Source organism: Lampetra planeri, chromosome 5, assembly GCF_965212315.1.
Source record: "Lampetra planeri chromosome 5, kcLamPlan1.2.h2, whole genome shotgun sequence".
NCBI classification, from domain to species: domain Eukaryota; kingdom Metazoa; phylum Chordata; class Hyperoartia; order Petromyzontiformes; family Petromyzontidae; genus Lampetra; species Lampetra planeri.
This window is the reverse complement of record NC_136111.1, coordinates 3537741-3557625: the sequence shown is the minus strand read 5'-3', so window position 1 is coordinate 3557625 and position 19885 is coordinate 3537741. Positions and strand designations below refer to the sequence as shown.

The 19885-nt window shown below is 49.0% G+C and overlaps 1 protein-coding gene across 2 annotated transcripts in view; it reads right to left on the bottom strand.

The window, feature by feature from the left end:
* The window catches only part of PAWR (pro-apoptotic WT1 regulator), a 130987-nt gene that overhangs the window by 10846 nt on the left and 100256 nt on the right, over positions 1–19885 (bottom strand). For both annotated transcript variants that reach the window (XM_078594134.1, XM_078594133.1), the window contains exon 5: positions 2877–3021. In XM_078594134.1, coding sequence (XP_078450260.1) covers positions 2877–3021 — 145 coding nt within the window. The remainder of the gene's footprint in view (positions 1–2876; positions 3022–19885) is intronic.

Here is a 19885-nt window from a genome sequence, read left to right as displayed (position 1 = left end):
TAATGAAAAACAGAGATTTTATCGTAGTGTTTTGCTTTAAATCCCACTGCACCCTATGTATTTATCAGTGACCCAAATGTGATTGAATCTGCACCTTTCCACACAGGCAGGTCTGCGCCCATGCCCATTAACCCTACATGACCGATTATATTATCAGTTATGCCGAAATGCATATATATTGCAAATGTACTTCTAAAATGTATAACCTATATATATCCACATACACACACTTGTTTTGTCCTTTCTTTCCCAAACGTGTGCCAATTGGATGATCGATGTCATGTCAGGAGAAGAAGCGTCCAATCGGAACGCTCGCAAGGCGCTGTATCACCCCGCCTTAGCAAACGGCCTGCAGAAGTGAAATAAAAAATACAAATATTTATGAGTTCTGTTCAAGAGACCTCATAGCCGCTGATACAATATCCCATGAAATCCGCTATATAGGGACAATTGTCATACTGGAATATTTGTAAAAAAAAAAAATGGAAGTGAAAATCCCAATTTAATTTGAAAGAGGGTTTTTTTGATTTTGTTTTGTGCAGGCAATGTTAACCAGCCTGGAACCATCGACTCGCTGGACTTGAGAACCCACTTTAATCATGGGTGTCTGAGACCCAGATTAAAACCCAGGCCCTAAGGTTTCCTGCCGCAGCCTTCTAACCCCTGAGTTTCCCGCCACCTCTATGCCACTTCTCTTCATACGGGGTGGCGCGAAAGTCAGTTACTTTAAAGCATTGTCACACACCGACTTCCCGTCAACATTAATGCATGCATGAATTATCTTTTTTAAATTAAATTACAGGTGTAATCCTGTAATTTAATTGTCGGAAAGACAGGGTCTGAATGAACACCACCAAGCTTGACAGCGTATATTTAAGCTGGGTTAGCTTAAATATACGCTGCCAAGCTTCGTGGTGTTCATTCAGACGCTGTCTTTCCGACAGACCTGTTCTTCACCTGAGGATGGCTGCTTGTGTTGTGGCCGAAACGTCGTGAAAATTTTATTTTATTATGTTTTATTTTTATTATTTTATTATTTCCCTTCTACGTGACTTTACCGAAAGAACCAAGAACATGAATCCCTGCAGTCACGAAAGCTTTCAATCGAAAGGTATAATCTTATCTTATATTCATAGAGTTCCTCAGCTCAAGGTGCTCGGCAATTACGCTTTATCTCAATTAATTCAGGGTTCTTGGTCGAGTGTTGTCAACGATGGATTGGAGGTGACCCCACGGCAATGAAAACAATAAATAATAATAAGACACCTTGAAGAAAAAACAATTAAAATGTTTTCATGCCAGTGTTATAATAACCCTGTGTGTCCTGACTTTTGGGCCAGCTTGTATATGCGCATTACATCGACAGCGTTATCCGTCTCTGTGCAGGCTCCTACATCGGCAGGAATGAGTGAATGTTGTCATGCAGGTTCAACTTAAATGATTGTATAAAAGGTTACGAGACAAAAGGAGATCGGTTGAACAACCTTAGCCAGTCAAAGCATTAACATGTTCTCGTGACAACGCACGGCCCCCCTGAGCGTCGCGTTGAATAGGTCAATTAACGCATTCACACCTCTTTCTCATAAACGCCGTGGTTGCCATTAAAGAGCTGTGACGGGACCTCTTGCTTCTCTTCTACGCGGTAAGCCGAAACAGCATCCGCACACGAGGGCCCAGCACCTGCACGCGTCGTGACGTGGGGGGGATCGAGCCCCTAATCTCTGGCAGCACACGAGCATTACCCAGCAAACACTGCCGGGGTCACTCTATTACACTGCTCAACACAGGCCCATTACGAGTCCCATTTAACAGGGACCCCTATTTCCCTGCCCCCCCCCCGCCACCGCCCCCACCAAAGTAAAATGCGTATCAGCTGTCAGCACTCGTAATGCGTGCAAAGTTATTTTTCCTCTCCGTATCCCTTGCCGCGTGAACATTGTTGATGGCTCAATTTACACGCTGTGCGAGCGCGCGCATTGGAAAACAAATGTTTGCCGATGCTGAGGCGTAGATTTTTTTTTTGTTCCTCCTTTCACTACGGCACGTGTCCGGTTAAGACTGAGATCGGCAGGTGATGTGGTTTAGCGCTGCGCCGATTTACTGAACTTGAAGGGGGCTTTAATGAATGCAAAACAAATGACTCGTGACTCACGGAGCTAGGTATAAGCATTCAACAATACGCACACACCTGGCTTTTCAAGGCATGCAATTATGCTTTGATGAGTGGTGGTAGTGTTGATTATCATGATGATGGTGATAGTGGTAGTGATAGTGATGATGGCAGCAGTGGTGATGATAATGATGATAATGGTGATGATGATGTGCTGATGACGACAATCATGATGAAGACGTATTGGTGATTTCACATATCAACAAGGCAATGCGTGGAACGTCCCTTGTGTTTCTCTCTCCACATTCAAAACCGAATCGGTCAAAAACTGCGACGGTGAGATAGCGGAGCGAGGGTTGAGGGAGCGAGAGAACAAAACGAGTGAGAGATGCCGGGCGGCAGGGTAGTGAGATGTCAACTACCTCGCCTGATAACCAGGAGGTCGTGGGTTCGATCCCGACCCTGACGCCTATATATTTGGAGATCGTGTGTCTCTCTCTCTCTCCCCATAGTCGCGTGGATTTTTCTCCGGGTCCTCCGGGTTTTCCCCTCCACATTTAGAACCAACGTCACGCGCTTAAGAGTGATTTGACCGCTGTAAAGTTCCACATGACGATGAGCCGCTCCGTTGAGCTGCCGTTCGTGAAAGCCAGGTCGCATCTGAAAAAAAGAACTACGATACAGCTCAGCGGGACCTTACCTGGTCAAATAAAAGTGTCATCGTTTTACGAGGAGCGACGGGGGTGGGGGGGGGGTCCCCGCTCACCTTCTCCAGCTCGTCCACGCGCCTCTCCAGGGCCCCGCCCGCTGGGCCCTCGCGCCGGGGGCCCCTCGCCAGGCAATCCGGGCCCGCACGCGTCGGCCCCGCGGCCGTGACCGCCACCGCCGCTTCGTCAGCGGCACCGCCGGCCCTGGGGATGAAAAACACAAAGACGGAGATCAGCCCCCGCCGCCCACGCCCACCCCGTGTAAAGCCTTCAGGAGACCGCTGGGGCAAGTGCCGTTCGCGAGCAGCAGCGACCTATGAAGGCCGGCACGGCACAAGAGGGGGCGTTGGGTGGCCAAACACCACGCCCCGTCTGCCTTTGTCTCACCCAGTGCCGACGTTTGCGCTCACAACACGGGGGTACTCATTTCAGGCTGAGTCGACCGAGAGGATGCCCAGGACTGGTACAAATGTTCGCCACTGTAAATTGGTCGCGAGTGGGAATCGAACCCGGGCCGCTAACCACTGCACTACCACCCTGAGAGCAATACATACACAGATGCATGTATCGACAGATTTTCTGATCATAGGCCTTACCAACCTGCACTGACCAACTCGGTGAAGTACGGTACAACAACCCCCACGACCGACGTGGCACGGAGAGGCATTCATCCAGCAGTGGACAAAGGGCTGCAATAGATTTGCTTTTTTGCGTGTGCAGTCGTTGGTGACTTGGCCCGGCAGCGACAAATGTACCGCTCAGTTTGAGAACTCGGTTTAATCACGAGTGGATCTGACCGGTGGCTGGCTCAGTCCTTCGATGCGCACATTACGAGACCTCTGAGCTACCCGGCCACTTCACTCATCAATCATGTTTTATAGACGCACATTAAAGGCAAGGCGGTAAAAGAATGCCTGCAAGCTCGCTTTGCTGAGTCATTGCCCACCGAGAGTTGACTGTTCAAATCCCACGGCCGCCCAGAAACTTCTGCAACTATTACTACAACAACAACAAATGCACCATCTGTTGTAAAATGGATGTTAAATGCACTATCTTATGCGAGTAATCCATACTCTTGCCTCTGTCTAACCCCAAAATCCAAAATAACGGTGTCTCATTACTCCATCTCCAAGGTAGTGGTCCTCTTGGGGGGCATTATCACCCTTGGATACAATCCCATCACCAGTCCCGTCCGTCGGCCATCATCCCTTACAGTGATGTGCCCTACCCAAGCCCCACAAAACCCACATCTAAAATTCGTGATTTCATCTTAAGATTTGACGTTGGTTTCTCTGCTCCAAGTACTCCCTCCTCATCCTCCTCCCGTCGTCGCTCAGTGCCACCACGAGAACGCCCCTTCGGTGTTCCCGTTCCACGTTTTCTCCATCAACGTTCCGCATTTTTCCGATTCGTGCCGCCACGGCCGGCAGCGCGCCGACAGCAAGCAGCGTGCACTGACAGCAAGCAGCGCGCACCGACAGCAAGCAGCGCGCACCGACAGCAAGCAGCGCGCACCGACAGCAAGCAGCGCGCACCGACAGCAAGCAGCGCGCACCGACAGCAAGCAGCGCGCACCGACAACAAGCAGCGTGCGTCGACAGCAAGCAGCGCGCACCGACAGCAAGCAGCGCGCACCGACAGCAAGCAGCGCGCACCGACAGCAAGCAGCGTGCACCGACAGCAAGCAGCGTGCGTCGACAGCAAGCAGCGTGCGTCGACAGCAAGCAGCGCGCACCGACAGCAAGCAGCGCGCACCGACAGCAAGCAGCGCGCACCGACAGCAAGCAGCGCGCACCGACAGCAAGCAGCGCGCACCGACAGCAAGCAGCGCGCACCGACAGCAAGCAGCGTGCGTCGACAGCAAGCAGCGCGCACCGACAGCAAGCAGCGCGCACCGACAGCAAGCAGCGCGCACCGACAGCAAGCAGCGTGCACCGACAGCAAGCAGCGTGCGTCGACAGCAAGCAGCGTGCGTCGACAGCAAGCAGCGCGCACCGACAGCAAGCAGCGCGCACCGACAGCAAGCAGCGCGCACCGACAGCAAGCAGCGTGCACCGACAGCAAGCAGCGTGCGTCGACGCGTCAACAGAAAAACGCTCAGCGGGCGCAGTCCCTGCGACTTTTACGTCACCCGAATTAGTTTGCACGGAGGAGGAGGTTGCTGGTAGAAAACGATTATCCTTTTTGCGCATGAGACCTGTAATTAAGAGTGACCTGTGGCGTGCACTGGCGGCCAGACATTGGAATTAGAAACGGAAAACAGCTCTGGCCGCTTACAGATTGTAGCATCATCTTTCTCTCTCGACGTCCCGGTGACACCACGTGGGCTTGTGCGATACCCCACGGACCGCTTCTGCAATTTGAGGGATGTGGTCGCCGATTTTAATTCTCGGACACAGGAGACCGAGACACTTTCCTTGTATGATAATCGGGTTTTCCCCCTTTCTGGCAATGAAACTGTTTTTTCTAAATTTCTTGCTGTGGATTTCACACCTGATGATGATTGCTTGTGTTGCAGTCGAAACGTCGTGAGAATTTTTTTGTTTTATATTTATATTATTTTATTATTTCCCTTCTACGTGACTTTACCGAAAGAACCAAGAATACGAATCCCTGCAGTCACGAAAGCTTTAAATCAAAACAGTTGTGTAAAGATGTTAAAACACCAAAATGAAACCTTTGCAAGGAATCATGTCTGCATTAACCACATATATTTGTGGTGAACATGCAAACAAAAAGACATGCTCTGACAGTATGTGCATTGTCTTTGAAACTGATTGGTCCACACCAGAGCCTAGTCCGATTTATCAATCTTGGCCAAAGCAGCACAAACAACAAGCAAGTCCCAGACCACACCAAGATAAGACCACAACAGCAGAAGTCCTTCAATAAAACGGCACATGAACGTTGAACTATCGATACCACACGGGCAAGTAAGTACCCAGGTTACAAATCACAGTCGCAAATGTTGACCGACCGTCTGTATCCAGCACGACTCTTCTGCTTCGGGACATTTTTCCCGAAGGAAGATTAACGACGTCAAGGGAGGAGACGTGGACGTCGCACGACGGATGCGTTTACAACGCCGCCGCAGCTTTCACATCAGATGAGAAGTGAAGTCTGCTAACCTGATTCCATCTGGCTCTTGTTGCAAACGACCTACAGAAGAATAACTGATGCCCAAGACTTTCGCAACTGCTCCCGTCCCAACCTGTGCAAAGAAGTTCAAACCTAAGCAGACGCAGTAGCTGTGAAAATGATGTCTGCATTCCGCCAAGATGGATAAAATAAATGTTTGTCTTTGCTCTCCATTGTTGGGACTGTCCCCTGGGCAGGAGTCCATTCCTAAACTTCTTTTTAAATCCTTTATATTAAGTTCGCATGCTTGCTTGCTTGCGTGCTTGCTTGCGTGCTTGCTTGCTTACGACCGTGCAAATCTTTCGGTCGTTTTGTAACCCACTTCCCGTGATCCAATCGAGCTGACATTTTCCACACAGACTCGTTGTGACAGACAATTAATGTTCGTGAAAAAAAAATTCCAAAAATTTTACACTTTTTAGGCAAAAATTTTTTATTTTACATATATTCAAATAGAACTCATTCTTGGCTTTGGCTGAACGTCACAGTATAAGAGCCCAGAGCGTAACCCCTCCACAAGCCGTGGCGGAGTAGCGCAGTTGGTAGCGCCCTCGCTTCCCATGCCAAAGGTCGCGGGATCGATCCCCGCGTCCTCCACAGGCGAATATATTTTTAAATCCTTTATATTAAGTTCGCTGCCACACATATAAAGGATTTATAGTGAAAAACTTTGTTTTTACAGGTTATACTTATTTATTTTACCAGGTAATGCCCACTGAGCTCTATAACTCTTTTTCAGAAGCGACCTGGCCACAAATGATAGCTCAACGAAGTGGCTCATCATGCGGAAATTGTACAGCAGCCAAATACTCAAAACGCACGCTGATTCTAAATGTGGAGAGAAAAACCGGAGCACCCGGAGAAAAATCCACGCGAACACGGGGAGAGAGACGTGCAAACTCAAAATATACAGGCATCGGGGTCGGGATCGAACCCATGCCCTCCTGTATACCAGATGAGGTACTTGAACATTTCCCCACCGTGGCACCCAGGAGTGGCGGGTGTATCCCTGCTGGAACACGACATTGTGAGGCGCGGTGGCACAAGTTGTTAAATAACAGGCACTAAAGTATCATGTAAAAGGTAAAGGTGCAGCTCTGCAACTGCTCTCTCGTGCCACTGCTGGTGGAAAGGCCTCCACCAGAGGCAGCTCTATAGAGCCCCTCAAGAGGGCATTCAGCCTATCCACACTTTACCCTTACACACACGACCTGCTAGCAGCATTTAGGTTACGCCACCACCAAGACCTCTCATGGGTGCCTTCTCTGCCCTCCACAAGATCAGAGCTGCAATCACAGCCTCCCCGCCATGGCCTATCACCCTTCTAAGTTTGTGTTTCAGGTCCTGCTGTTCTGGTAAAAAAAAAAGGTGGCAGCCCTGTTTTGGAACTACACGGGCCTGAGAAAAGCTTTGGGTCTCCAGAACTGCTGGGCCGTGCCTTTCTTCATTAGAGATAATTACTGGCTGCTTTTCCCATGGGAGACGGTGCCCAGTTGTGAGAGCAACTGCCCAGCGGCCGAATGAAGTAAATCATGAGGCCCTGGGCCCATAAATGTTACCGAGCGCGGGCCTCCCCAGTTGACGAACGAGCAGGGCAGAGCAGGCGCCTCTAATATATATAGGCCCCCGGGGCTGTGACTCACTTATCCCAGAGGCTAAACTCAGCTATGGCCTCCACTTGACGGTACAGAGAGAGAGAGAGAGGGGGGGGGGTGCTGCTGTGCGGAAATGGGCAACAACAACAAAAAAGAGCAAGCATTTGGTGCGTGGGCGAAGGGAGGCCGTGCACAGTGGAGGGCAGCCCCGCGGTCAGTGTTTGTACACGGCTTTGATAGAAATTAAACGGCGGGAAGGGATGCACTGGCTCCTTTGCGAGGCGTGCGACAGGCCGTCCGTTAATTGAACCCCGGCCATATATGCGCGGGCTCCCCATTGTCTGTCCTCACCGCTCCGTCTGTCGCCGCATTGTCGGCGTGCCAGCGATGACAGGCTTGCGCGAGTGGGATGCGGGGGATCGAGTAATGCTGGCGCGCGCGCCCTCGCCGTCCCGCACCGCGGCCCACGCGACACACACGCCCGTCCACACCCATCTAATCCGGCCAGCCACCTTTGTCTCCCCGCTGCCGGACGTTCACACGCACACCGCCGCCGCAGTTGGGCGGACGCGAGGGGAAAGCAATGACAGCTGACAGGTACCGCTTTCCATTGGCGTGCACGAGCGGGAATTGAACCGAGGTCGCCACGATTTTATCGCGGTATTTGTGTTGAACTTCTTTCGCGCCGTACGTAGCCAACCGTGCTAATCCGAGGCGTAGTTAGCAGTGCGCCGACTGTTCTGCCACCGCTTGCCACGCGCAAATGTACGCGCGCACACGCGCACGTGCATCTCCTACGTATAATAAAACACGCACACCCACCCATACCCATCTGTCAACATCTCTCAGAACTGCAACAACACCCACACCAATTCTGCCGCTCACCCATGCCAACGGAATACTGCAGCCAAAGCCATACCAAACACAAATAGACACCTGTCCACCATTAGCTGTAATGCAGATGTTCAAAACCACGTCATGTCATTTGCAAAATTACCCCATCATGTGGAGAAAGAAAAACATAACCCAGACGACCTTGAAAATGTGAATGTGTCTTACAGTAAAACTATGGGTAATCAGGTCTCACTTACAGAAAATATCTCTCCTGGTTAAGTTAACAAAATAATGTATAATCTATGGGTCCTCGTCAATCCACTGCTGGATGAAGGTCTTCCCATGCAGTGTTCATCATGGGGGGTTGACCACACTTCACCAGGTTGGTTTCGTGGCGACTCAGGACCCGTTCAGATATCACTCGTCACTGATGTCAGCCGTGGCCAGGACTACAACTTAAGCCACTGGGCTCATAGTGCAGTCCACTCACTGTTATGCCACTGCTCAACCTCTCTGAATGAATACAGCAGAGTTTCCCTATTCAATTATTTAAGTAAACAATAATTTATTGACTATCGGGGTCGATGACTCAAAGTCTAAATTATTCTGACTTCAAGTATTTTATTCCGACTTCCTGGATCTTGTCCTCAAGATGCTGAGGGTCATTACAAGCGTAACAGTCGGATCTTGTTTGTTGCGAGAATTGTTCTTCTTGAACTTGACGGTGAGCTGGATCAAAAAAAATATATCGGCGTGTTAAAATGCTTGTAAAGGTGACCATTTCATTTGTTTGGCTATGCTGGGTGGTGGAGGGTCTTCCGACATAAATTTGGCTGGATTATGATGAGGCCCAAGCCAAAATTTCATTGTGAATTGTAATATTTGGCTGCGAAAACCCTACGAGATCAGTTATACATTCCTACGCGATGCAAAGATGGATTGTTCACAATGAATATGACAATTGAACAAAAGCAAAATCAGCTGAGTTAAACCCCCAGGTTAACTTTCTCATAAGCTACATCGTGTGTGAACCATAAAACTAAAGTTAAGTTGTGCTCTGACATTCAAATAAATTACAAGGACGGTAAATCATGCCTACTCATGATATTGGTAGGCCCACTATTTAAATATGACTCGTGTTGATCTTGGGACATTCTGTACAATAAAAAGGACTTGACTTCTTACCATGTGGAGAGTAGATAAAAACTAAGCTCGCCTGGCACATTAAGAATAAATGCGGCATGATGCGGGCATATGTGCAAAGACCGAGCTGGAGTTCATATCTTAAAATGAAAACCTCTTTGTCTGTAAAATAATAAAACACAGCTGCCGTAGCGTCACAAAAGATACCTTGGCACACGCAGATACAATTTCGAGAAGCAAATTAAATTTCAAAAGTGCCATCGCCAATTCTGAAAAGGAGAGAGCGAGAGACAATTGGTAACGGGGCGAACGAGTGCCCGGACGAATTACCGCGTGTTCCGCGGGTGCCAGGCTTTGACGCAACAGACCCAAAACATGTCAACCCAGAATGCACTCCACCAGGACAAATACCAACATCGTCACCACTACCACCACCACCGCCGTGATGGGGATTGCAGGATGCTGTGGAATTTGGAAGGATCAGCTGCCCCCCCCCAACATTTAGGCTGAAAGGTCAGACAATAAATGCTGACCCCTGTGGCCAGGTCGCTTCTGGAAAATAAGTTCATACCTCAGTGGGCTTTGCCTCGTAGGATGGGGATGGTTTAGTTACATTTGTGTATGTTTGGGTGACTTTTTTACCTTACTCTTAGGTTTTTTCGGTAAAGTCACGTAGGTAAAAAATATTATAATAAAATAAAATAAAAATAAATGAAAATAACTAAATTAAATCACGACGTTTCGGAGGCAACACAAGTCTCCGTCTTCAGGTGGGACAATCACAGCCAAATTTACCGTATCAAGAGATTGGCTGTGACGGTCCCACCTGAAGACGGAGACTTGTGTTGCCTCCGAAACGTCGTGATTTAATTTAGTTATTTTCATTTATTACTATTTTATTTTATTATTTTTCACCTACATGACTTTGCAGTCACGAAAGCTTCAAATCTTTTTTTTCCTTTCTTGTACTTTGCACTATTATCATGTTTTGTACTGTTTGTTGTTACGTTCTTACCCTGTGCCCTTACTGGACATCTGCGAAAAAGAGCTTTATATCGCATTGTATTCCTCCAGTATAAATAAGTAAATATAATGAATCTGATAACAATGTGTATCCCTTTGTCCATCTACTGCGGGACTACATTTCACCAATTTGGTCAGTGCGGGTTGATAATGGGGAAGCCAAGGACCAGCTCAGATATCGAGTGCCCCCTGATTTTAGCCACTACTGGGAATTGAACTCGCCTGACCGCGTTCACAGTGCAGGGCAACTAACCATTGTGCCCACTGATCCCCCATCCTTCCAAGAAAATTTGTCTCATTAAAAATAAATTCACGAAAACGACAAATGTTCTAAGTCAAATTGGGCATCGTTTATTTTGACAACCATTTACAAAGTGAGTGCCAAAACAAACATAAAGAGATAATGTCTGCCGATTTGGTAAATTAGATCTTCTTTTTTGCATGTGACCTCCTTTGCCAGTACCAAAATATGATAAGAGGTTTTTACCCTTTTTTGTGGCAACAAAACAGGTGTTAAGATGTTAAAACACCAAACTGAAACCTTTAACAAGGAATCATGTCTGCATTAACCACAATGCTTGTGGTCAGACTGCAAACAAAAAACACACTCTGATAATCTTAACACCTGTTGTGTTGCCAGAAAAAAGGAGAAAAACCTATTATCATAGATATTCTTTTACTTTAAATAATTCCAAAAATACTAACCACCCTCCTATCTTGAAACTATTCCTACATTGTTGCATCACCACCGCCACCAACGAAGACACACCCACCTCCATCACTGCAACCGCCCCCTTCCTCAACACCCTCCTCTCGCTGCTAACATGGTCTCAGTTCCCACTTGCTCCACTCCTTGAATCCTCCACCCAAGTTGAGAATTCAGTCGATCGGACTGACTGTTTAGACTCATTCGCACTGTGTTCCACCACTGTACTGCAGGTAAAGATGACACACTCACCCAAAGGCAAAGATTCCCTGTATAGCCTTAACATACTCTTGAGACAAGTGCTGTTAGAGAGCACCTATGAAGGCCGGGACAGCTCACGAGGGGGTGGGTGGCCAGCACCACGCCCGGCCGCCTTTGTCTCGCCAGTGGCGATGTTTACAATCGCACCAGTTACTCATTTAAGGCTGAGTCGACCTAGGAGAGGCCCAGGACCGATTCAGATAATCGTCACTGGTGTTGGCCGTGAGCGGGAATCGAACCCGAGTCGCCGGGTTCGTAACCACTCCACTACCGCTCCCCACTCGCTCGCTCGCTCACTCACCGACTCACCCACCGCACGAGTGCAGGTCAACACACGTCCTCTTTCCGTTGCTTTCCGTCACACTGCTCAACTGTGGAACTCCCCTCACAACCGTGTCTCCCCCCCCCCCCCCCAAGATCTCATAACCCCCCTTGTTTAATTCATGAAACATATCAACCCTTCGTTTCTCATTCTTTCAATAGTGTGTGCTATTTGCTTGCGAGCCGCTTGACATTTTAGGCCTCTGCTCAGCAATTGTGATTTATATAAATAAATGTAATAACAAAAAAAACCCACTTACACTACCCTCCATCCATGCTGCCCCCCCCCACTCCCCCGCTCGCATACTCCCTCCCCATTTCATTACGGGGCCTTTGTGTTTTTTTTCACAATTTGACTGCTGGCATGGCCTCTCTCTCTCTCTCAGAGCCTGCCGCTCACGGAAGGGTTCTCTCTCTCTCCTGCGTCGACAGGCTGCCTGGGGAATCGGTCCCACCGTTCGCTTGCTCCGTCGTTCATGCATGGACGAGACGGGGAGAGTGAGTGGGTGGGTGACAGGGAGTTTGGAGAGCTGGGGGGGGGTAGAGCTAGGTAGGCTGAACACAGACCCTGGCGACGTACCTCTAATGCAATTTGCTTCGCACACTGTGGGTAATGCGTCAGGCATGAAAGCAATTACCCAGTTGTGACATTCCACCCAGAGCCACAAACACTTGGCCACCGTGACCTGGTCTGACGATATTATGTTGGCCGATCTGCGTGTGTGTTTAATGAGTAGCTCTTCTCTGTCACAACTTGAGCCATCCCCCTGGGGCCTGTATTTATGATCTCAATGTCTGTTCTGTCTCATAAACTAAAACTAAACTGCCAGGTAAGACCCACTGAGCTGTCTATGTATTTTTTCGGAAGCGACCTGGCCACAAGTGATAGCCTAATTAAATGGCTTATCATGTGCAAATGTATCGCAGCCACATACTCTAAATGCATGTTTTTAAATGTAGAGGGGAAAACCGGAGGACCCGGAGAAAAATCCACGCGACCATGGGGAGAGAGACGTGCAAATTCCAAATATACAGGTGTCAGTGGGAATCGAACACGTGACCTCCTGTATACCAGGCCAGGTAATTAACATCTCGACACCGTGGCACCCCCCTCTTTGCCGTCCTATCTCAGTGCTTTCCCATCTCAATGTTGCCCCGTCTCCAGAATAGCCCTTTGGATGAAGGCCTCCTCATGCCGCTGTCAGTCATAAGTGCAGATCGTCCACACGAGAGCCTGCAGACATCACTCACCACTGATGTTAGCCATGGCCGGGAATCAAACCCAGGTCACCAGTTCAGGCGCTAACCGCCATACCACCACTCCACCACGTCTCAATGTCCCTATTGTCAATGCTCTTCTTTGTCTGCCCTGCCTCTCTGTAGGTGTGTCCTATCTCCTTTGCTGCATCCTGGCTTCCAAGCCACATTTCCATGGTGCTGTAATTTAGCATTTATTTTTTTTGTATCGCAATCTCACATTCTTGAATCCAGAGTTCGTTCCTGGTCACGTGATTGCAGGGCTCATAACTGACCGCCCCCGCTCCTGCTCATGTGACCAGATTCATCGAGCAGTCCACAGGAGACTACAACCTGTTCCGTTCAGTGAATTTCCATAACGAGCCCCACACCCCACCCTGTGTTTGCAGACCAATGTGCCCTTTTCATTATGGGTGCCGTGCGCCGAGGCACCTTCTCCGCTGTGGACGTCATGCCGTGCATCAGCAAAAACACACGCTTCAGGCTGCAAATGCAGATGGCGCGCAAGCTAATGCCTCACAATCTGCAAAAGCAGCACCGCCGCCACCTCTGGCCGTGGAGCAAGAAAACAAATCTAGAGAATCTTGAATGTTCATGGTGCAGTGAGAATGAAGGCCTACCAGGACGCCACGCGGTAAAATGGGTTTCTCCGAATTATTCTGCTGCCCTGTTTCACCCCTAAGCATGACCCACAAATGAATATTTTATATTACTGGCTGGCGTTTTTCAATGACAATGACGGGCTGGTGTTCGCACCCTGAGCTTGTACACAACTGCCACATCAGCACCTTGTGGGTCAATCTAATGATCAGACACCCTTTTAACTAAATGCCCTACCTCGGCTCTTGAGATTCTGGCGCTTGATCCTCCCGCGCCCAATTTCTCTGATGCCAACCAAGTCCCCGTGCCCTTGTGTCTGCATCCACTCCTCTCTCTGCGCACGACCCCCTCTCTTCCCCAGCGACTCCATCACGACAACTCATTTACTCACGTTTCTCTAAACGAGCACCGTGTGTCTGCGTGTCTGTCCGTGTGCGTTCAGTAAATGCTCACGAACACCAGCACCTGCCCCCAACGGTCTGCGAAAGACTGCACGGGGGATCTTTGCCTTCGCCAAAACTTCCCCTCCAGAGAGGCGAGCCGTCTGCCCGCTGGAACGAACGTGGGGCGGTGCACGCCTCCGTTAGCGTCCACCTGAAGCCTGTGGGACTAATTCTACATTCCCATGGCAGGCGCCATAGGATCTGGGTAGACGACTGTAGAAAGACGAAGGGCAGGGTCGACCCCGCCCCCCATCCCCCGCCCCCACGACCCCCAGCGTTAACCCAGACAGCTCACTAAGCGCCTACGCAATATTATCATCATTATAATGCATACAATTTGGCGTTTTGACAAATCCCGCATTAAGGCTGCTGCCGCAGAATACAGTAATCCTTATCACACGCCGCACAGAGAGGGAGGCGGATTAGAAGGGACCCAACAACGCCCACCGTCAGCTGCCCAAAAACGAAGACCTGGCGCCCTGCCTCCCGCTGCCCCATTGCCGGCACCGGCGCCACCACATATCACCTCCGATTGGCACGGTTGGCTACGTACGGTGCGAAAGAAGTTCAACATACATAAATCACCGCCACCACCACCACAGCCGCCACAACCACCACCACCACCACCACGCATCACGTGCATCCAAGGCGCGCATATCGAAAGTGGGCTCGTGTTGGCAGGGGATGGGAATGACGGTGGGGGGTGGGGGCGAGATGAGCTCCTGCCAATGGGTGAGACATGAAAGCTGCTCGCGCTGGCGCAGAGATCCCACGTGTCGCCCCAGATGGAGCCTCATGCATTAGTCATGCTCTCGGCGCCGAGGACGCAGGCTGCGATGTGACCCCATTCTCTCCATCTTCCGCACCCCGCGCCCGGTGTTTGGAAAGGTGGGAGCTGACATCGGCAAAGCGATCCGGCTCCCGTTTTCGGCGACGCGGGGTCGGTTTGAGAAGTGACGTTCAACGGGGAGGGGGTGTTTTTTTTTCCAAGCGTCCCAAGAGTGGCCGCGCCTCAAACGGTTGTCAGAGAATTGGAGCCGGTTGGAGGATTGGCATCTTGGGCGTTTGAGAAACAAACACTGGATTTTCGTATTTTACGACAGAGAGGTTACTTTTGGTGGAAGGTGGAGGGGGTGAAGGCAGAGGGGGTGGGGGGGGGGGGGTGCAGTGAGAGGTCGCAGCAGGGTTTCATTTAATTTCAACCGGAGTTGTCCGGGACTGAATTCTGAAAAATATTTCCTGCCCTGCCCCCCAACTTCTACAGGCTGTTGGGGGAAAGGGGCAGGCTCTGAAGGGGTGGGGGGACCCTGGGTAGGAGAGTACAGGCCAGAGAGGGGAAGGAGACGACAGCTTGGTGTCCGTGAGAATCAAGATGCCGCTCATGAGACATTTCAAATTGAACCGACTCCACCTCGGAGAGAGCAGCACCACGTGACAGTTTAGGGCCATACATTTAGTGCGTACGCATGGAGGGGGGAGAGTTAACCCAAATGCGTACACTTGCCTATGGGGGGGGTCTACTGACAATGTACGTACGCGTAGGAAACGGGGGGAAGGTGGTGAAGCCTCGATAATAACTTCTCTACATTGGCCTTCAAATGAGCCACAGTCAGTTTCTTCAGCTGTCAGACAAGTACTACCGGGAGAAGTGGGACTGTGGGAGAGGTGTCACTTGTATGCCACCGTACCCCTGACTGCAGCTATCACGCAGCTCAGCAGTGAGTCTGACATCGTCTAGCGGCCTACCCCGTGGATGATTACACATCCTTCAATCTGGCCTCACTGCAGACTGCTGCGGTGCTCTGTTCGTGCTGCTGCTGCTGCCTGGACTTCAGCACTAACACTCGTCTGTCCGTCCGTCTACTGTTACAGCAGATGTTCAGTCGACGCACTTTATAAAACGGACATTAGACAAACTTTTTAAAGGTATGCAACTTAATTATTTAATGCAGCCGGCAGTGGACTATCTGTTTGTTTCAACACGTTAATATTTTTAATCCTTGATCGTTTCTGCGTGGATTAAATATCGGCCGTTCTATAGGATTGGTATGGGGGTGTCAAGTGCACATACGCAGGTGGGGGGGGGGGGGGTGTAAAAAGTCCGTGTGCGTACAGGGAGGGGGGTCAAGTTGACGGATTTTTGCGTACCGACTAAATGGATGGCCCCTTAACGCCGTGCAGTGCGGCCTATTATGCGTTGGCTACTGCTGCCCTCACATTCACCTGGTGGCAGCTGACATACTCAGTTCCCACCTTTAAAATGTGTTTGAAATCTTTTGAGATTTCTCGAGGTTAATCGAACCATAATTTCCATTTTACAGGTATATATATAGCCGGATGACCAGAGTAATAATGGCGTCTCCAATGCATCACAGAAACCCAATGCATACGAGAGCCGCCCAACCGCCACCGTGTTTCCACGCTCGTGGTCAACTCAAGGTGGCCGCCATTTCTCTGCCGAAGCTCCAATTCTCGAGAACGATTCCGCTCCGTGGGCTTGCCCTGAACTCCTGGCGCGAGGTTTCGGGCCGAGCGGAGAAGCGTCACCGAAACGCGTGGCGACCAAGCGCACATCGCACGCGGAGGAAACGCATTTTGAGTTTTTGTTACGTTTAATGTAACAATTACCGTCACTGTTTGTCAGCAACAGTCCTGAAAGATCTTTAAATGTTCGTGTAATGGTAACAGTTTAACACGTAGGCTTTCGCGACCAATATTGTCCATAACAGGGTTTTTTTTGGGTTAGATCGCGTAAATATAAATGTGTCGTTAAAAAGCCGCCACCACCCGACACAGCCAATTAGTAAGGGTTGTCACGTAAACAGAACGTGCCAATTCGTTACTCGTACAACAAATCGGTGTGTTGGAGAGCAAGTCCACATTTACATGTTGTAAATGTGTTGGAGAGCAAATCCACATTTACATGTTGTAAATGTGTTGGAGAGCAAATCCACATTTACATGTTGTAAATGTGTTGGAGAGCAAGTCCACATTTACATGTTGTAAATGTGTTGGAGAGCAAGTCCACATTTACATGTTGTAAATGTGTTGGAGAGCAAATCCACATTTACATGTTGTAAATGTGTTGGAGAGCAAATCCACATTTACATGTTGTAAATGTGTTGGAGAGCAAATCCACATTTACATGTTGTAAATGTGTTGGAGAGCAAATCCACATTTACATGTTGTAAATGTGTTGGAGAGCAAATCCACATTTACATGTTGCAAATGTGTTGGAGAGCAAATCCACATTTACATGTTGCAAATGTGTTGGAGAGCAAATCCACATTTACATGTTGCAAATGTGTTGGAGAGCAAATCCGTACCATGTCTGTCTGCTAATATGTCTGTCTATAGTTTTCTGGTTAGATTTTATGTCGCTATTTCATTATACCTGATGATGATTGCTTGTGTTGCAATCGAAACGTCGTATGCTATTATTTAATTTAATTTATTATTTTATCTTTAGACGTGACTTAACCGAAAGAACCAAATAACCGTACCATGTTGTTAACATGTTGTTTACATGTTGTAAATTTTATGGATTTTCTCTCCAACACAAACACACCGGTGTGCTGTACTAGTGACGAATTGGCATGTTCTGTTAACGTGTATTATAGATGTAATGGTAACGTAGAAAATTATATCTGGGGAAACCGCTGCCAATCGTGGGGATGGTACTTTTAAATTATTTTTTACAAACTCAAGTTGCCCTTTCACTCGAGTTGCAGGCAGACTTCAAGTGGAGGGAAAAACGAAGAGAAGAAGACGGAGAGTAAGATGAACGAGATCCCACTGTCAATCTCAGCCAGAGGACAGCAAACCAATGTTATGGCGAAAGCCAAACATCGGGGGAGGGTGGATCGGTCACAGACAATCAGTGGCGGAAATTCCACATTCTCACACTGGGGGCCAGTCTCTCCACAGTGAAGTCAACAGTCTCTCCATCGTCGGCTTCGTAACAAACTACCGCTCGTTTTTCTTTTCGCTGCGAGGGGGAGTTGACTCAGCCCGTGATCCCTCTCGCGTAAATTAAAGGAGTGCCACATTTGTGGAATGTCATCAGCGGTTATGCTGCAGAGAAACTTGCCCCTCGCCATCCGATGTGGACTTTTGTTGCCACGAGCTCAGGGCCATCAGCGTAGTAGATGGCCCACAAGTCCCACGTTCGAGCGAGCAGCACAAATATGTCAGCACGACGGGAACGTTCCAACGATTTCACCGTTTGTCGTTGGGAGCGCTGAGACGCATCGTATTTTTCTCACGAGATTTGCCAGTTATACATAGAAGAAAATCCATTGCCGTGATTATTTTGTGTAATTTATTGCCCGACTGGTAAAACAAATGCAATATGAGAAGAATAAATAGTCTAATATAATGGTAAATATAAGCATATTATAAATGAGAAATTGTTCTCTAATTGACTTATAATAATTATGATATGGAGGGGAATAGGGCATACAAAATGTAATTTTAACATTTCAAGTCAAATAACACTCTGAATTCCCATGCAAAACATTTCTAATGCTTTAATGCCAACCAATCAATACTATCACCCTATAACCTTTCTACAGTCATTCCGATTCCATTGAGAATGTATTTGTCAATATTCGCTCGTTTCTGCAGGAATATAATCTCGCGCACGCACGCATGCATTCCCCAAACCCGATAGTCGACAGCATTATTATGAAAGCAAAATAAAAAACCGTTCTATCACTCCCAAAGCATGTGCAATACAAACAAAAAAAAGAAAGAGACAAAGGTATCCCGTATAGCCTTAACATACGGTGGGGGCAAGTGCTGTTAACGAGTAGTACTGATGAAGGCCGGCACACGAGGGGGTGGGTGGCCAGCGCCACGCCCGGCCGCCTTTGTCTCTCGAGTGGCAACGTTGACACACAGTACCAGGTAGTCATTTTAGACTGAGTCGACCTAGGGGAGGCCCAGGACCAGGTTCACATAATGGAGAGCAGCGGTGGCCGTAAGTGCAGCACGCTAACCGCCACGCTACCGCTCCTCAAAACAAACAAACACACGGGCACTGTGCACTGACAAAACACAGACATCGTTTTTTTTTGTGCTTTCATCCACTGCGAAAGGACGGATGACTCACGCTGTGACACAGTCGCACCCAGGGCTGCCACGACCAAGCCGACGGCGGCATTTGGCGAGATCCCCCGCGAAGCATTATCCTCTTCACCCGCCACCGTCGTCGTCGTCGCCATTGTCAGCATGGGCGAGGCGGGCACGAGCGCGTGTACGGTCTCGGCTTTTGGAATGCAGAGTTGGTGGATCACGAGGACATTTTTATGCAAGGAACCCCACCGCTCAAGGAGGCAGGTCATGAAGCGAGGTTGCTCACCTCATTGTAAAGTGGTATTTTTGTATAATTACTACGCTTGTGTACCCAGGAAAGCCTCACTCATGACTCATGTTCAGAAGGGTCCTGCCAAGCCCACGCAGCAATTGCTGTGCAGATTCCAATTCAGTAATTTGCAATTGCTGAATTGGAAAATTTGCAATTACTCAATTGCAATTACTGAATTGGAATCTACATAGCAATTTGGACAATGACACTGGCACACAATGGCCTACACTGCCACACAAAGGGGCGCTCCGGTGGCGAGATGTTAGCTCCCTCGCCTGGTATGGAGGAGGTTGTGGGTTCGATCCTAGGCCCCTGACGATGCCTGTTGTATATTTGGAGTCTCTCCCCGTGGTGGTCACGTTGATTTATTTCCAAGTCC